Here is a 16,766-nt window from a genome sequence, read left to right on the forward strand (position 1 = left end):
ATTTCAGTGTTTCTACTGTAAAGCTGTGACTAAAGCTGGTGTCATTTCTGCCTAATTATGAATGTCAGGATCAAAGTTCAAAAAAATAAGTTGTTCTTTAGCTATTCTGTTTATCTTCTAATCCCTTCTAGGTTGTTTGTGTGGTAAATAACTTCAGAGGACGTCAGCCAGAACATGAGCATTCTCATATGGATAATCTGGCCCAGATGCCCATGATCAGCATACCCCGAGTAGAAAGCCCTTTAGAAAAGGTAATGTCTGACTTTTTTAAAAACAATGAAATGAAATGTAGCTTTCCTGGAAGGATGATACCACACTATCTTAACAAGAGTGCCGAGGTAATCAGATTTAAAATAAGGAGACATGCCAGTGAAGGAAAAAGAAGGGAAGAATAAATTCAGTGACACTCCATGGGAGGCTCTTTATGTTGCCTATGAGGACAATGGCTCTATATCTGTCCAGTTTACTGCTGTAACTGCTGCCAAGTCCATGGAATCAGGATGAGTAGTAGATCTGAGGCCTCTTCCCTTGTGGTCCTGAAGTAAATTTGATTAACACTGTCTGAGAGTCCACAGAACTTGAAGTGCTTGGAAAGAAAATCTAACCCCTGGGCCCAAGGGGTTATGCAATTCAGGTACAGGTGGCATTTGTCCTATTTCTTTGTGATATGTCCTCAGGCTAGTATAGAGCATCCAGTCCCTTCTGGATCAGCTGTGGTGCTTTTATCGTCAGACACATGCTAACCCCAGGACAGGGTACCCACTTGGAAGTGAGAGTAACATGGGTCTTATAGTAACTGCACAAACCCCATGATCTCTTGTCAAAACAAATAGGATTTTGGACAAGGGCATGCTAGTGATAATTTTCAAGCCAAAACTTTTTGCTTGAGTAAGTATCACAAAATGTGTTTTAAAATTTATTTTAGTTTACTGTGATAACCGTTTTTGTTTTTTGAAGATGATGGTGTACTATGTGTTAGGTAAGATTATGTCTGAACAATTTTGTGAGCAAACAAGTAGTGAAATAGATAGTAAAGAATTCCACAATGGATAGGGCACTAAAAGTACTTTTCTATGGCATTCTTTTAAGAAGAAATTTTTTTTAATCACTTCCCAACCTGTCTTAGCCACTTGGAAGTGATGGAAGTTGTCCTTTAGTAAGAATTTCTGCTGGCCCTGGACGTTTCATTCCTTTCCTTGAAGGGAAAGAAGATTTCTTTTCAGAATGGTCCAACATGCCTTTTTGAACCAAATGTGTCTAAGCTACTTCTGCTGATGTCTTGTCATAAGGAGGTCAGAGTCTCATTTGCTTGAACAAGTATTTACATGATGAGTGTGTATCTTCAAAATAATCCATTCAGTAAACTTTCTGTAAAATGTCAAAACAAAACAAGATGTCAGTTGGCCTAGGACATACCACACTAATAAGAGCATGTCTTATTTACATGCTAGGCTCTCCTGCAATAGCAACCATTTCTGTGGCTCGAAAGCCATCATAGCTAATAAACCTGTCACTCATGATGAATAATGTTCTTTTCCTGAGACTTGGCCTAGTTCGAGATGCTGTGGCAAAAACTATTTGTGAACTGCCCAGGACTCTGATATGAACAAACTTCTTTCATTCTGAGCTCGTATTCCTGGGGCAGTAGACAGCAGCTGTTTGCCGGCATGGAACTTCTCTCTAGATAACTGAATTGGAGACTGTCTGCAGGGTGCTAACACTTGGTGAGGTCTCAGTGTATAGTTCATCTTTGTCTGTGTTGCAAAACCTTTCTCCTTTCCAGACAGAGAGGATGGAATGTGAGGACAATAATGTAGAGACTTTGCTAATTGTTGGGAAATGCTGTCTTCTGTTTCCACTCTCAGAAACTTTAAATTTGAATTAGCAAATAGTTCATGAAAAAGTTATTTACCTGTGAGTGCTTTAGATTTTGAGTTTCTGTGGATTTATTTTTATTTTTATTTATATTTTTATTTTTATTTTTTGGTTTTTTTATTAAATGCTTAATCCAAAGTTTTAGATAGAAGACAGACCCTGTTTAAAAAAAGGCCCTAAGAATAATACTTACGGGGAACTAAGGTCTAAATTAAGTTAGTTAATCTCAATTAATTACCATCACTACAAGCATTATTAACTTAGTCTTTGCTTTTTAACTCCCTTCCTATTTTACATCCTTTGTTCTCCACTGAAGACAGAGCGATACTAAATAATTTGTGTGCTATTTGCCTTTGCCTGGGTATGTGTGAGTTGATTTTCACTACGTTTCAGTTAGGACTGTTCTAGTTCAACATTCTGAATGCACATAGATTTACATTTGGTTTATTTTAAAACTGTATTTCCTTATTTTCAGTCTGCAAGCTCCTGTGCCAATATTAAAGACAGCTTACTGTCAGAAATTAGCTACTAAGAGTAGCACAGATCCTAATTGTCTGAAGTTATCAAAGGCTAAGGCAGCGCAAGCATGAAGCAATGCAATTGTGAATGGTGTTTCAAAATAATAACTGTATAGGTATCTGGGAGCAAGCAATTCAAAGATCCTATTTTAAAGAACAACTTATTTAGAAATGCCCACCAAGTACGACCTCACTCATTGCTATTTTGTTACAAATTCACCCCCAAATGAATAAGCATAGGGTGCATCACACAGACCTGGAAGCACGTTACTTTTCTGTTTCCAGATCTGCTACTTGCTATTCCAGTGCTTTCTCCATGGAGAATGAATGCTCTTGGCATGCTCACCGTCCTGCCACTGTCTGAATTCTGGTGGAGGTTGAGCTACATTTGAAGTGCACTTAAATAGGAATAAGTGTACTTGTAATATTCTGAATTGAACTGCTGCTCGTTAATGACAAGGTTAGATAACTGTTTGCATGACACTTCTGTTTAATTGTGGTGCATGCAGATGATTAAGCTGTTCTGCACGGGGTACCCACTCCTCATGCATTCAAGCCATAGTTGCAGAGTGTCTCCTTGAGGAATCCTTGCCAGAGCTGGCTCAGCAGTGCAGACTTAGTGCTTTTACCTTAACTACAATCATATTCAGAATTAATGAAAAGAATGGAAGCCAAGAAACCTCATCACTCACCCATCTGCCTCTTCTTCTCTCCTATCTCTGATCTTGTTCATCTCTTACAAGATAATTTGTGTTTCAGTTAGCTGGCACTCTCCTGCAAAGAGTAAGCTCTCATTCTGCCACAGTCAAGGTTACAGACTCCTGTTCTTTTGCAAGACTTACTGAGAAATGGGGATATTCTTGGTGTTACCTGGAAGAGTTTAAAAGCTCAGCTTCATCCCGTGCAGTCACAGACTGTGTTTTCACTGTTTCAGGGGAGTCTGACGTTATTTTATGCAAAAGTCACCTGAAATTGGCTGGGGCTCACAGAGGGCTCCATGCATGTCTTGTAGTAGCTTCTGATTCTCCTAGCCTGTTTTTAAGGGTTTTTTTGGTTTGAGGTTTTTGATTTTTTTTTTTAAATAAGTATTCTAGCTTCGAAAAAATCAAGCAACATGGACCATTTTAGGACTAACTGAGGCAGTAGATAGAATAGTGAGAGAGAAGGTTTTAGGAGGAAGTGTTTGGTTAGGAGATGTGCTATGGTTCATCTCCTGTGGGATGAGATAATTACTGTGTCGGATAATCAGTTCTTTCTGTAGCTATTCAGTGTTACTTATTTGCACAGAGGGTTCTTTGCAGTGCTCTGTTTGACAGCTAAAGTGCATTAATTCCCCAAGTTCTGCTTGGTGTTCCTTTATACTGCCACTTCTGTCAGCAGTGCCCAAACCTTGTTCCAAAACACAGTCCCTGTTCCTTGTTACAAAGTGGTTTCTTGCACTTCCCCCATAGGACTGTCTATCCAGCATGACTGAACTAGAAAGAGATAGATTAGGTGCTCTCTTTTTCTACTATTTCCAACTTTTAATGGTTATAATTATTTGGAATTCCTCTCATAATATGTGACATTGCTGTTGCCCATCGTACCAGTTGCTACTATCAGGGTTAATTGTCCCAGAAATCTTGTTGAGTTTGGCACTATAATTCTTTTTCTATTGTGTATGTGCCAAAGGTAGTGGTGATAAAACCTTTTAACAGTAGTAAGTGTAGATATTGCAATGAGTTCTGATAGTATTTATTATGTGCCCTTGTGATCACACGGCAGCATGGCCTAGGGAGTCTGGTCTGATCCCTGCAGCTCTCTAGGGAGACTGAACACCTCTCACTGAGTTCACAGCTAAAAGCAAAACACAAAGATGTTTTAGCTCATTGTGCTATGAGCAAATGGGGAAGATGGTTTGTGTCTATTTCTGTTGCTTCAAAATGTTTTAGTTGATAAATATCCAAATACTGTAGTGCTTGATGTCCAAAAGTATACGTAGGTATCCATATATAGTTTCTCCAGGTAAGTTTGAGGAGAGCCCATGTGCTTACATTAGCTTATAGGCAGTTTTCAAATTTCTGTTGGCATAATGGTTCTCCGTGATAATACAGTCTTTTAAAGGAGACATAATACAACATTGTTTCACACACCTCAACGCATACATGGGAGAGTCAGCTCATAAAAAACCGTAAGCAATTTTGTTTCAATGTCAGGCAGCTGAATTTGCATTTCTATCCTACTCTTCTGCTTAAATCAGCTTCTAGGGCATTGTACAAGAATTATTTCTGTTTGAATGCAAACTATGATCACCACGTCTAACGTTTAAATAAAATAATATTTAAATATGGGAAGTGGAACAATGTATTCAGTGTGACCTCCCCAACCATGCATGTTGTAGATGTTACAGAATCAAGGTATTAGTAACAATCAAGAAGATCCTTTGCAGCGAAACTCCCTCAAAGCTCGCATCATTAGGTTCTTCTCCTGGATATCGGGAACAGACCGTTTTGAACAGCTTCGCATAAGGCAATAAACGTATGTGCGCGAGAGCGCACCTGAGTGAGCGTGTGTGAGAACCCAGGCAGATGCAGCGTGGCAGCAGCGTTCTGTGCAGGTCTGCAACGTTTGAAATGGGGAATTTCACTTGAATGCATTTTTTTTCCTTTAAAAATGTGATTGTCTAGTAAAAGCGTAAAATATACTCTGCGCACTCCGAGAATTGTACGATAACAGTATTATTATTGTTTGATAAATTATGATTTGCCTGAACTACTACCATAGTATTTTTCTGTTTCTTTTAACAAGGACTACAAACAGTTTTACAAATTCCTGTTGTCAAAAATGAAAAATTTTTGGATGATGACTGTTTCTGAATATTTCTAACTGAATTGATGATAACAGAACAAAAAAAAAGTTCAGTATATATAATATATGTTGAAAACTGGAAATCACAAGACGTTTTAATGTATTTTTTCAATGCTTTAACATTATAGCATTGCTTATGAACAGAAATTAATTAAAACTTAACAGAAGATATACAGGTGTGGATCATTTCCCCAAGTAACCTGCACTCAAGGCTTAGCCTTTAGCTTTCCCTTTTTTGTTAGTGGTGTGAGAGCATGGTTATGATGCATGCCTTGCTCACTGTCTATTTAGAATGGATAGTACAAATACTGGTGGGCCTGTCTGTGAAACTGCTGCCACTGAGCAGACCCTCAGCATTTCTAATTCTTTTGAGTACTGTAGGGAAAATAATTTCCCATGGAGTTGGAGAAGCTGAGGTCTTGTGCATGTTTTTCGCTTGTCTCCTGCATCTGTGTGCATCTGTTTGCTGACAGTAGTTAGTATCTCACACTGAACTTTGTGACCTAAGCAGAATTAAGAGAGTTTAAATGCAGTTATTCAAGGAGGGACGCCGTTTGTTAATTTTTTTCTGCTGAGTCTCAGCAAGGCTTATTTGTAGTTTTGCCTGAGACAATAGCGTGAAAAAGCATGAATAACCAGACAGTTGCATGAATCTGTATCAGTGATTCTTGCCATCAGCAAGTGATTAATTTTGACCTAGTTATGCATCACCCTTCTGAGTCCATTGGAAATGAATTGACAGTCCTTTACTAGGGAGCAGTTGGTTCTCTGCATCACAGGCAAATGTGTGTCACTTAGGGAAAGGGATGGCACAAAGCAGGACTTGAAAGAATTGATTAAAATAAAGAGGAAATTTTTTCCCCTCCAATTCCTTGTTTTTAGACCATCTTACTTATTAACAAAGTGAATAATTTTAGACTGATGATAGTTTAAGTTGACAGGATGACTTTTCAGGTCCAAAGAAAAAGAAAAATAAATACTATGAAGAAAATGTCATAATAGCCTCACAGCAACTCCAGAGTCATTGAGTTTACCTGCTATATCATCTTTTATGTACTGAAAACAAAAGATGGCCAACCAACCAAAATGCTTTGAATTCTTAATTTTTGTTTTCTAATTAGGAAATCTAATTTTGCATTTCTTCTGCAGTATTAAAATCTGCAAGCAATGGCATTTTTTAATATTGTTTACTGAAAACATTTTCACTGAAAGTGGCACACTTGTTTTTCTAATGCTTCTTTAAAAATTCTGCCTATGGTTTAATAATTACTATTCTTTTAAAATATACTTATTCTGTTTTGGAGAAGAACTTGTATAGATGCTTGTATATAGATGCTTACTATTTGGTAGTATTCTCTTATGAAAGCTGTCATAAAATGCAGCAAGAACATTGCTAGAGCTAAAAGGCATGTTGTAGGGGAGGTGGAAGACAGCTTTTTCTCCTGGACACAGTACAGTTACAGCACAGTGAGAGTGAGAGCAAAGCTGACAGCCTGACTTGGAGAGGGGGGATAAGGGGCAGCTCTCCAATGCTCCCAGTCAGGGTATTTCTGATTTCCTTTATTGTGCAAATCAAAGATGCCTGCCTGCTTTCCCCTGCACGGACTGATAGACAAATATTCTGACAATTTAAAGAAGAACTGAGAAATATAAACTTAGGTGGTGTCCACTGTTTCTCTCCGTCACTTTTTGTGCTGTGTGATAAAAAGATTTTCTGAAGGACTTCCCTTAAGTAAAAAACAAGAGGTCCCACTCTCTCCAAGTTATCTACATAACTCATCCTCTTCAGCTTACACCTCCTCTCTTCTGACTTTAGTCTGCTCCAGGAGGCAAAGTGATGAGAAAAATCTGCAGTGCTTTGCTTGGTATTTTACCCTGTGTGCATTTTTGTGCTGGGGAGCAAACACATGGCCTAACATAGAGATTCCCTTGATTAATTTTATGCATTGCATGTTTTATAAAAAATGGTGGCAGTCAAGTGTACTGTGTGTGCCTCAAGGGAACGTACATTTCCTTTGGATCCTGCATAGCACTGTGCAGTTGAGACTTTACTTGTTGAATGTTTGCAGAGTCACTTGCTTGGGTTAGAGTATGAAAAAGTAGCAAAGCTCTTTGGGATGCTGCAGTTTTACTGTGTAGAGTCACACATAGTATATTCACATTCTGATACACATCTTTGTGTTCATAAGAATTGTCCCATTGACAGAAAGAGGAAAATGTTCTTACACAGCAAGTGAAGAGGACACTGTAGTGATTCTGAAAAAGAAATTTTTAATATGGTTCTCAACTGACAAATGCAATTTGATTGTAGCATTTTGCTACTTGATTCAGTGCCATCAAGCTCAGGGGGAGAAATTATTCTTTAAAAAATTAACATTAGAATTTTATTTACACTGAAATAGAAAACGATAATCTGTCAGAAACGGTCATTTTAATTTCTAGGAATTTTATTTTAAATAATGAATAATGTAGCAATAAAGGTACAGCTAACTCAATTATTCACGTTGTTACTTCATTAAAAAAAAATCCAAAACATTTGAAACTAAAATATTGTAGAACTGTCACACCTAATAACTTTGTTCAGCATACTTCCCTATCCAGTCTTTCAGCGGTTAACAAAGAATTGTCTTGAGAGTGAGTGAGAGCACTGCAGTGAAAACCAGTTTTATTTACAATAAAATATTGTAATTATTGTAAATAAGATATTGTCCTGCAACAACCTCCAAGTACAAGGCTGCCCTTAAAGCTCAAGAGGCAAAAATTTTCACAATGGTGACTGCTGTCTATCTGTGTGGTTTTGTGGTTTTTATCTGTTTGTTTTTCCTTTAACTTGTAGAACCACATCACGGCCTTTGCAGAAGTCACATGATGTTGACGCTGATGTATATTCACTCCATTGGACTTCATCTCTTTTCACAGCCCACACATGATATTTGCAGTGTATCAAAAATAAGAAATTTTTAAAAGTCCTATTTCTGACTTGATTTTTACATCATTAAAATGATACCAACATTTTGAAGAATTCTTAAATATTAGAAGGTCACTTTACTTTCTAGCAAAAATATTAACTGTTTACTTTTATGATGGAATGGGACAAACTGAGCACTAATTATAATACCCTCTATTTTGGCTTCTCATTGTTTTTAATGGTTCATGTACCTATTCCAACAGTACTTTGTATTCTGATTTAACTTTGATTTTTAAAATCTACATTTTTAATTGAGCATGAACTTGTTTCCATTTGAGGCAATTTCAGTGTATAAAAACTAGACAAATATTATGTTCTGTATGAAGATGCTGTTTGCACATTGTATTACGCTGTATTTCATGTAAGATATCATTCAAACAATATGTTACATGTAAGACTGGTGCTTCTGCTTTTGAAGAGAAAAACATGCCAATTTTTACTGTAATAAGTATTGTATCATAATTAAAGGTTTATTTATTTGGATATTTTCCTGACATAATTGTAGTTGAATTGTTGTTTTGTAGTTCTTGAATGTCTTGAATGATATATATGTATCTAGGTTAAAAGAAATGAAAATAATATAGCAAGTTTGATCATTGATATATTCTTTATTACTAATGATATCCCATGAAAGGTTAAGGGCTCTGTTCTTAGCTTAGCATATCTGATGGAAACCATGCTATTCATAAGTTATTTAAATGAGTTATTTAAGAAAGCCTGCATCTTCTCATGTTTGTTGTACTCCCTGATACTATGCTGGGAGAATGGGTGCTAAGGTAAGAAGAGGGTCACTGGCTTAGTGAGAAAAGTGCATCTGAATTTCTACTCTCCATTTTCATGGAAAACGCACGGTAAAGCCAAAATGGCTTCATTAATTTTCTTCAGCCTAAGTGACCAGGACAGGCAGATTTTCTACAAAGCTTTCTATCTCTGTTTGTGTTTCAGGCGCTTGTTCTTGGGGGAAAAAAGAAAATCCTCTGCCAGTCTGTGTGGTGTTGATGAATTGATTTTTCTTCAACATCAGGCGATGTTATCATAGCTCTGTTATCGCTGTGACTAATCAGATTAAGTCCCCCCTTTAAAAGACAGTCGTGCTGACAATACGTAGTGAAGTTGTCCTATAAAAATTGAGCACCAAATGGATTGGAATATTGTAGATGCTGACGACATTCTTAATGTGTGCTGGAAAGTTTTCCTTTGGCAACAGCTGATAAAATGCTAGCACTACAGAAACACTGAGAATACTATTGTTCAGTGCAGGCTGTTGAGCATTTTAGGCCTTAAATTTTCCACAGTTCAATGTATTTCCTGTACGTTAATCATTGTTAGAGTATGTTTGAAACATAAGGATGTAGAAGCGGGTATATTTTTTTCGATGATGAATTTTAATGCATTCCCACATAGTCATCAGGTAATGCCTGCTTTTTGCTTTTTGTTTTAACCTCTGCTTTCACTAAAATTCAACTACCTAAAGAGCACTTGGCAAACAGGGCAAGGCCAAGTCGTCTTTCAGTGCAATAGAGCATCTGTCACAAAGTCATTGTGCTAAGCTGAGAATTAAGAGAGTGAAGAAATATATCAATGGGGAGAAAAATCTTAGAATAGAGTCCTTAGCTACAACTACAATACTTAGGTGATTGAAAATCCACCTTTATTAGACTATCAGCTGTGTTTACAAAATCGTAGTAGATCCAAAGTTTGTATCACCGTGTTAGGCACACTCACCCTTCTCTTAGTCCAGGTAGTTAGGGTCCAAGGTACTAATGATTTCTCTGTGTGCAGATTTAAATGAAATCTTCACTCGTTTTTGCATGGTAGCAAACCTGCATTTTTTATATCTGATTTATAAGATTACCAAGAGATTCTTTTATGTTAAAAGAGATGACTCTTTTTCAGTGTACTGTATATCATCAGCTTGTAACTGGTCTCTTTCTCAGGATCTTTCCCAGTCAAATATTTGGGTTAAATTTATCATACTATCTCTGTGAACCAGCAGTGAGAAAACAAAAAGAGAGACACTCTGCTGTATAATGTATTTTTAAATAAAATAATTTTTCATTCATATGTAGTGTATGTTTTTTAGATATCTGCTTTAGATATATTTTGGTTGATAGTGTACCTATAACAAAATTATGATTTTTTGTCAAATGCATTTGTTGATATATTTTCACAATGAGCCAGGAATCCCCACAGTTAACTACCTTCCCTTAGAGGCGGTTCTGCTGAAATTGAAAAGCATTGGAAGAGGAGCTGTATTGCAGAGTCCCCACAGCCTGTTGGTGAAGGACTCTCCCCAGGATGTGGACCAGCCAGGCTCCAGACCCTACTTTGATTAATTTTCACAAGTGGCAAGAATTTGCTCAGTCACAGCTGTAACTCTCCACTGCCCTGAAGCTTGGGCCTTCCTTCTTCCATTCTGGACCCGAAAAACCTTTCAGGAGGAACGTTTTGCCAAAACAAAAGTAAGTTGGCATTTTCTGACTAAAATGTCTTTTTGGTGGTTGCTTTTAAAAAAATCCCAGTGATGAACCTATGACAAGCATCATTCCTCATTCAGGGAATATTCTGGTGCAGAGTGGTTCCTACTGGAAACAGTGTGGTTGAACCATTTCAGTGGTTTTGAATGCAGCTGATTTTATTGTTCTTGTAGACCTTTTCTGTCTGTACTTCAGTAAAATAGCTCTGCTCTATTTATAAATGAGATGTTTAAGAAGCATCTCTAATGTTATATGCCACTGTGTTCCTAAAAATGGAATTTGTAAGGCATATGGGGACACCAGCTGGGCTCATATCCATACCATTGCAGACTCTTTTATATGTATTCTACTGTTTGTTAATAATCATGAACTGCATAAGACATACGGTGATAGCACCCAGGCTCCTATCTCTTCAGCTTTTAAAAACGTTCATTTTAACAATATGTATTAAAAGAGGATAATGTTGGTATTTTTCAACTGCAATTTTCTTTCATGTTTGCTGTTGCCTTCTAATTTTGTTGCTGCCCAAGATCACAGTAAGTGCTACAGTCCATTTGCACATTAGGTTAGCAGGGAGCTTTTTATACTCTTCTCAAGTCTAATTCTGGTATTTCTGAGGCTTGCCATCAGAAAGCAGAGTGCATTACATTTTAGGAGCAGATAAACTGGGTCTATTTTGATCTAATACATCGCTGGCCATCTGCACAGCCTTGGCCTTGGGGACACTCAGGAGCATTTGCAGACAGAAAAGCGAGCAGACCTCCAGACCTCTCAGCCCTGCAGCACCTCCCTCCAAGCACATCAAAAGCATTTTTAGCCATCTCTGCCTCTGACAGCTGACTCAACCCCAACACACCGGATTTTCCTGCTGTACACCAGCATGAACACTTTTGTTCTCCCCTCAAGCACCTTTGAGATACTGGACAGATCAGGCAAGATGCCATGTCCTCACCCTGAAGTGTACTACAAGCACGACTGCAGCTGGAGCCAGCAGCTGCCTGGTTCTCTTTCGGACAAGTGGAAAGCTAAACGAAGACCAAGTATGGTTCCAGCTTTTGGCCTTTCCCTCCACTTTCTAGGCCTTTTGGTTTTCAGGGGCTTCCACAAAGGAAAGTAAAGGAAATCTTTACAGTCTCTCTACTTGCTTGAACTTCTGCTGCATGCCTAGGGTGTGAAAGCTTTACACTTGCTATTGGCCACTAGGGACTTTCCCTAAAACAGTGTTGCCTTTTTGTCATTCTCTCCTATGCGAGGATGGCTGAAAAAGCTTCTTAGAGTTTCCAGGTTTGACCTGATGTTCGGGGAAGAAGACACTGTGAACACCCCAGAAATATCCCTGCCAGAGTGGGAATTGGAACCCCTGGTGTGACTGTGATAAGGCTGGTTGTTTCCTCAGCACTCGCCATTGCCATGTTAAGGTATGACTCCAAGGGGCTTGCTGTTGATACCAAGCTGCCTTATCATAAAGCCCTAGTACACTTCTAGCACAAAGGATTAGGTGCTTGGTTCCCTGCTCAATACTGGAGCTTGTTTTTTCTCTTTAGAGAATCCTAGGAAGGACAGCATATCCTGCATGAAACTTGTCCCCCATGTCTGCTCAATGCTCTCGCAGACAAGCTGGTGGTAAGCTAGCTGTCATTAAGGCTTCCAAGATGCTTAACTTCCACTTGCCTGAAATGATATCACGATCCAGGCATGTTTGATGATCATTCTAGCTGGAAGCACTATAACTGGCTAGTGCCTGGGCTCCAACTGCATTTTTTCTGAAGATGGTGATAACATCCAGTTCTCTGCCTATCATGTCCTTGAACTCAATTTCTTCTATTCCAGTTGTCAGCTCTTGATACTACATTTTGCTGTGAGATGTGATATTCACATGGCATAAGGGGAACGTGACTGTGTTCATCCACAGACTGTTTTAGATACCCTTACGTGCCTTCTTGTCTGGTTTGTTGTCGCTAGCTGTGTAAAACATTTGGAAGTAGGTTAATCTAATTGAATTAGAACAATTTAATTCTGAGCAAAAGTATACCCTCAGAGGTTTTATGATTCTAACTAATCCACAGTAAATCTCTAGCTAATTCAGATAAACCGTCCTGAGTGAACAAGTCCCAAGCCTTTTTTTTCCCCTTCAGAGTAGCTCTGCTGTTGTAATATCTTCCCCTAGTGACTACAGCCAGAACAGTGTGCAGCAGTCAGCTTCCTGAAGTGGTCACATCAGCAAAATAATCATCTGTCTCTAAATTGTGCATGTGCCAGTGGCTGTATTAGTAGACTGGGTGCAGAGAACTGCTCTTGGGCTCTGAAAGTGATTTAGAATGAGCACAATGCTAATCTCCAAATGTGAAATTACTGAATCCATCCTCCAAGATGGGGACTTCAGTAGAAGCTCCAGTAAAGAGCTTTAGTCCTCAAAACCAAAGTCTTTGCGCCAGTGTTCTCATCTGAAAATGTTCAGAGCAAAATAAATAAATATAAGAAACCAAATCCTTTTTCTGACAAATCTCTCCCTAAATACCAGTGTTGTACCTAAATACATACTTTCTGCAGCTACAGGGAACTTGTAGCCCTGCTGACAGTCTTTAATGTGGTTCTAAATGCTAGATCCTTGAGTTGTGAATTCCTAGGATTGCTCTGAAGTAGGCAAACAATCCTAAAAATGGGAGTAAACATGTCTACAACTTTAAAAGAAAAACTAGAGCTACAAAATGAGAAGGGGATGAATTTCAGAAGCAGGGGAAAAGCCTTCTTACGCTCATTAGCATGTATGCCAATTTGAGGTAGATTTGCATTATTTTTCTAACATAAAATATTAATGCTTTAGTGAATGGCATTTCTATGTTTTTGAAATACTGCAGTAAAAGAGAACTGCTGCTCTTAGTCTGATGTTACTGCTAAGAAATCATCTGCTGTTTCATCCTCATTTGTTACTGTTGCTTAAGGAAAAGCAGCTTCTGTTCTTTCCTTAGCAACCTCAATTTATACAGTAGCAACTGACAAAGATAGTCTATTCAAATATTCTAAAATTAAGTCTGATGTGATGAGAAAAAAAGTGCTTATTTGGCAAAACAAAAGAAAATGCCCTTTGGCTCTTGTTGAAGACAGGAGACTTGAAGCTAATCCTAGTAGGAAACATCAGGAAGAAGATAAGACCCCTGCCTTTTGGCAATACTTTACCACCTTGTCAAGACAAGCTGGTAGATCTTTGTAGAGATTAATACCCTTTTTTTTCCCTGAGAACTTAGAAAAAACATTATAAGGATGTAAGCTTGGAGCATATAATCTTCCAGGGAGAAACAGAGAATGCCACTGGTATTGTATTATGTTTATTCTGTGGAGTCACTCTCGAAGACCATGAAAATCAGCCCAAAAGAGGGGGAATAGAAAGACTAAACAAACTATTTTTTGTCAATTAGAGGGTGAGAGATTTACTACGCTGCATCTTTTCAGGAAAGAAACCAAGTGAGTAAGGACTTGATGTGGCAGAAGTCTGTCATCCTGGGTCTCCCATGGGAATGCTGCCTGCTGATAGTGTGTATATTTCAGTCAATTAACATTTTGCTTAGAAGAACAGATAATCGTGAGATGTTTGATCTTTAGTTCTTTGTCAGATTAAGAGAAGATGATAATCCTATGGCATTGGGCACTATGCTGCTGCTTTTTATTTTCTGCCTGATGACTTGGTTTCCCTGCATATTGAAGTTAAAAGACTGTATACTTCATTTTAATACAGTTAATAAAATTAAATTTTTCTCCAGGAATCTGGTGATCTGCATATAGAGGTTAAGCAAATCTCTCTCATGGATGTCATTTCTTTTGAAACTTTGGATTGTAAACTCACTTCTACCCGTGTACTGCTGTAAAACTGAAACTAAAAGCTTCTTGTAGTTGTGGGGAAGAGTCACCTCTACGGGCTCAGTGGAAGAACCATTAGCTACAAGTCTTGAGCACTGTAGGGTAGAAGATACCACGAGAGTTTGGCCACTTATGAATGTCTTTATGACCTGCTTGATCACAAGTCTGTGTTTTGATTTTCAAACGTACCACTTACTTCACTATGATTGTGGTTTGAGTTGGAGAGAATATTACTGAGAAGCATAGCTGTCAACACAAAAGGGAACAGTACTAAAACTTCTTCATTCTCACTGGCCTTCAGTATACCTGCTCCTTTTGTTATATGACTCTGTGCTCTGTCTTCACTTTCTCACTCTGCTTCTGGCATTTGTATTTCTTAGTACATGTTACATATTGCTATGTCACATTGTGTAATAACCAGGAAGTGGATTGGACTTAGACCTTTGCCAACATAAAATTGCTTTTTCAGATGCAGATATGAATATAAAAATAAAAAAATGTGGTGTGGTACCAATTATTTTAATGGGAGTAGAGCAAGAGCAGAAAATGAGGTTGTTTCAGAAAAAAATGAAGAGGTGGTGAGAAAAATTTGCTAAAAAATATGAGATAATCTGAATACAAGTGAAATTTTAAAGGATATAATGTGTAGTGACTTTATAGACTGTGAATGAGAATTTCCTATACAGCTGGTAAAGCAAAGAGATCATATAAGGTTAATTCATGACACTGCAGGTCCCACAGGGAGTGGTCTGACAGTCACGTTTATGGGCACAGATATGGCCTGAATTTGTGATGAGTCAAAAACTAATCGGAAAGCCAAGATGTCTGTATCATACCTCCTGCAATATAACAGGAAAGAAAACTGGTCAGGGAAGGACTAGATACTGCTCCTGTTGATTCTGGTTTGTCTAACTCCAGGTGGAGGCGGGAAGGAGGAGGGGGTGACACTGTTCTTATATCTTTTTATCATTTGCAAATTGGACCATATGTTTGTTAATTGTTTCAAATGCATGTGGTATTTGGGAGCAGCATTCTAGATATGACAAATGGCCCTTTCCAAAGTAAATGTCTTGTATGGAGCTACTAAAAAAAAATCAGCAAAGATGTATGTGAGACAACAGGAAAATCCCAATCATCATCACTGCTCTTCAACCACCTTGTGTCCTCCTGCTTTCAGAGGCAACCCATAACCCACTGTGATCAGGCTTTGAATTAGACCTCAAAATATAGGCCACCTAATGCAAATGCAGTTCTTCCTCTCCTGTACATCTCTCCTCTGCTCTTGCCCCTACTCCAGCCTGTGCACACAGACCATTATCAAACACAGCTTTTGCAATAGCTGTGAGGAGGACACAGGACAGCTTTACCTTCCCCTGTCACTGCTGTTTTGTAGCTAGAGCTGAGATACACAATCATGCTCCCTCCTACTTGGGTAAAAAAGGACACCAAATGTCTTCAGCAGGACAGGATGCTGAGGGAAGTTGGGCCATGGTCTTAGTTGCTGATGAGTATTGCATATTTGTATTGTTGTATTGGTATCATTCTTCCTTACAGACTCAGTTGTTACAAGAGGCTGCAAGCTCATGTAGCTAGTGGTTAGCCCTGGAACAGGAAAAGGCTCTTTCACTTGCCAAATGGAGACTAGAATTACCATGTGAATTTTATCAGCTTTGTCTCCCAGAAGCTTTAGGATGTCCTGGCATAGCCCTCTTCCAGGACAGTGCATTGTCAGAATTGGCTTTCAGTTTGCCATTTCTTATTCCTTGAGTATGAGATAGATGTGATTTCCATTCATTCTTTGTAACAGATGACATCTTTTGTTTTCATTTGCCAATTTCTTGTTCTTGATTACTTTTCAAACTTATTCACTCTTCCATATTCGTCTTTTATTGCTCTTATTTCTAGATGGCATAAAGAGCTTTGCAGCATACGTTAACCTGTCTTCAAAAATTTTCCATTTCTCTACAATGCCATTCCTCTGCTGAGTGTTACACTTTGGCAGTGTTTAAGCATTTCATCTTCCTCATTGTTTGACGTTGATTTGGAGTTTAGCGTTTGGTTTAGAATATATCATAGACAAATAGGCAGCTTTGCCTTGCACTTTTCAACACCTAGGCTCTTGTCTCCCTGTGGCAGGGGTGGAACTGTGAAGTTCTGGCAGATCCTGTATTGTTGGACATAAGTGCTAGTTTCAGTGCAGAGGTACAGGTGAGGAGAAATGTGAAA

The 16,766-nt window shown here is 38.4% G+C and overlaps 1 protein-coding gene across 1 annotated transcript in view; it reads left to right on the plus strand.

Moving 5' to 3' along the window:
- The window catches only part of PLPPR5 (phospholipid phosphatase related 5), a 44,746-nt gene extending 34,474 nt beyond the window's left edge, over window positions 1–10,272 (plus strand). Inside the window, exons 5-7 of the mRNA XM_029963230.1 lie at window positions 132–251; window positions 4,774–4,901; window positions 8,077–10,272. Coding sequence (XP_029819090.1) covers window positions 132–251; window positions 4,774–4,901; window positions 8,077–8,170 — 342 coding nt within the window. The 3' untranslated portion in view covers window positions 8,171–10,272. The remainder of the gene's footprint in view (window positions 1–131; window positions 252–4,773; window positions 4,902–8,076) is intronic.
- The last annotated feature ends 6,494 nt before the right edge of the window (window positions 10,273–16,766 follow it).

The sequence above is a fragment of the Manacus vitellinus genome, unplaced genomic scaffold (assembly GCF_001715985.3).
Source record: "Manacus vitellinus isolate BGI_N305 unplaced genomic scaffold, ASM171598v3 scaffold_56_pilon, whole genome shotgun sequence".
NCBI classification, from domain to species: Eukaryota; Metazoa; Chordata; class Aves; order Passeriformes; family Pipridae; genus Manacus; species Manacus vitellinus.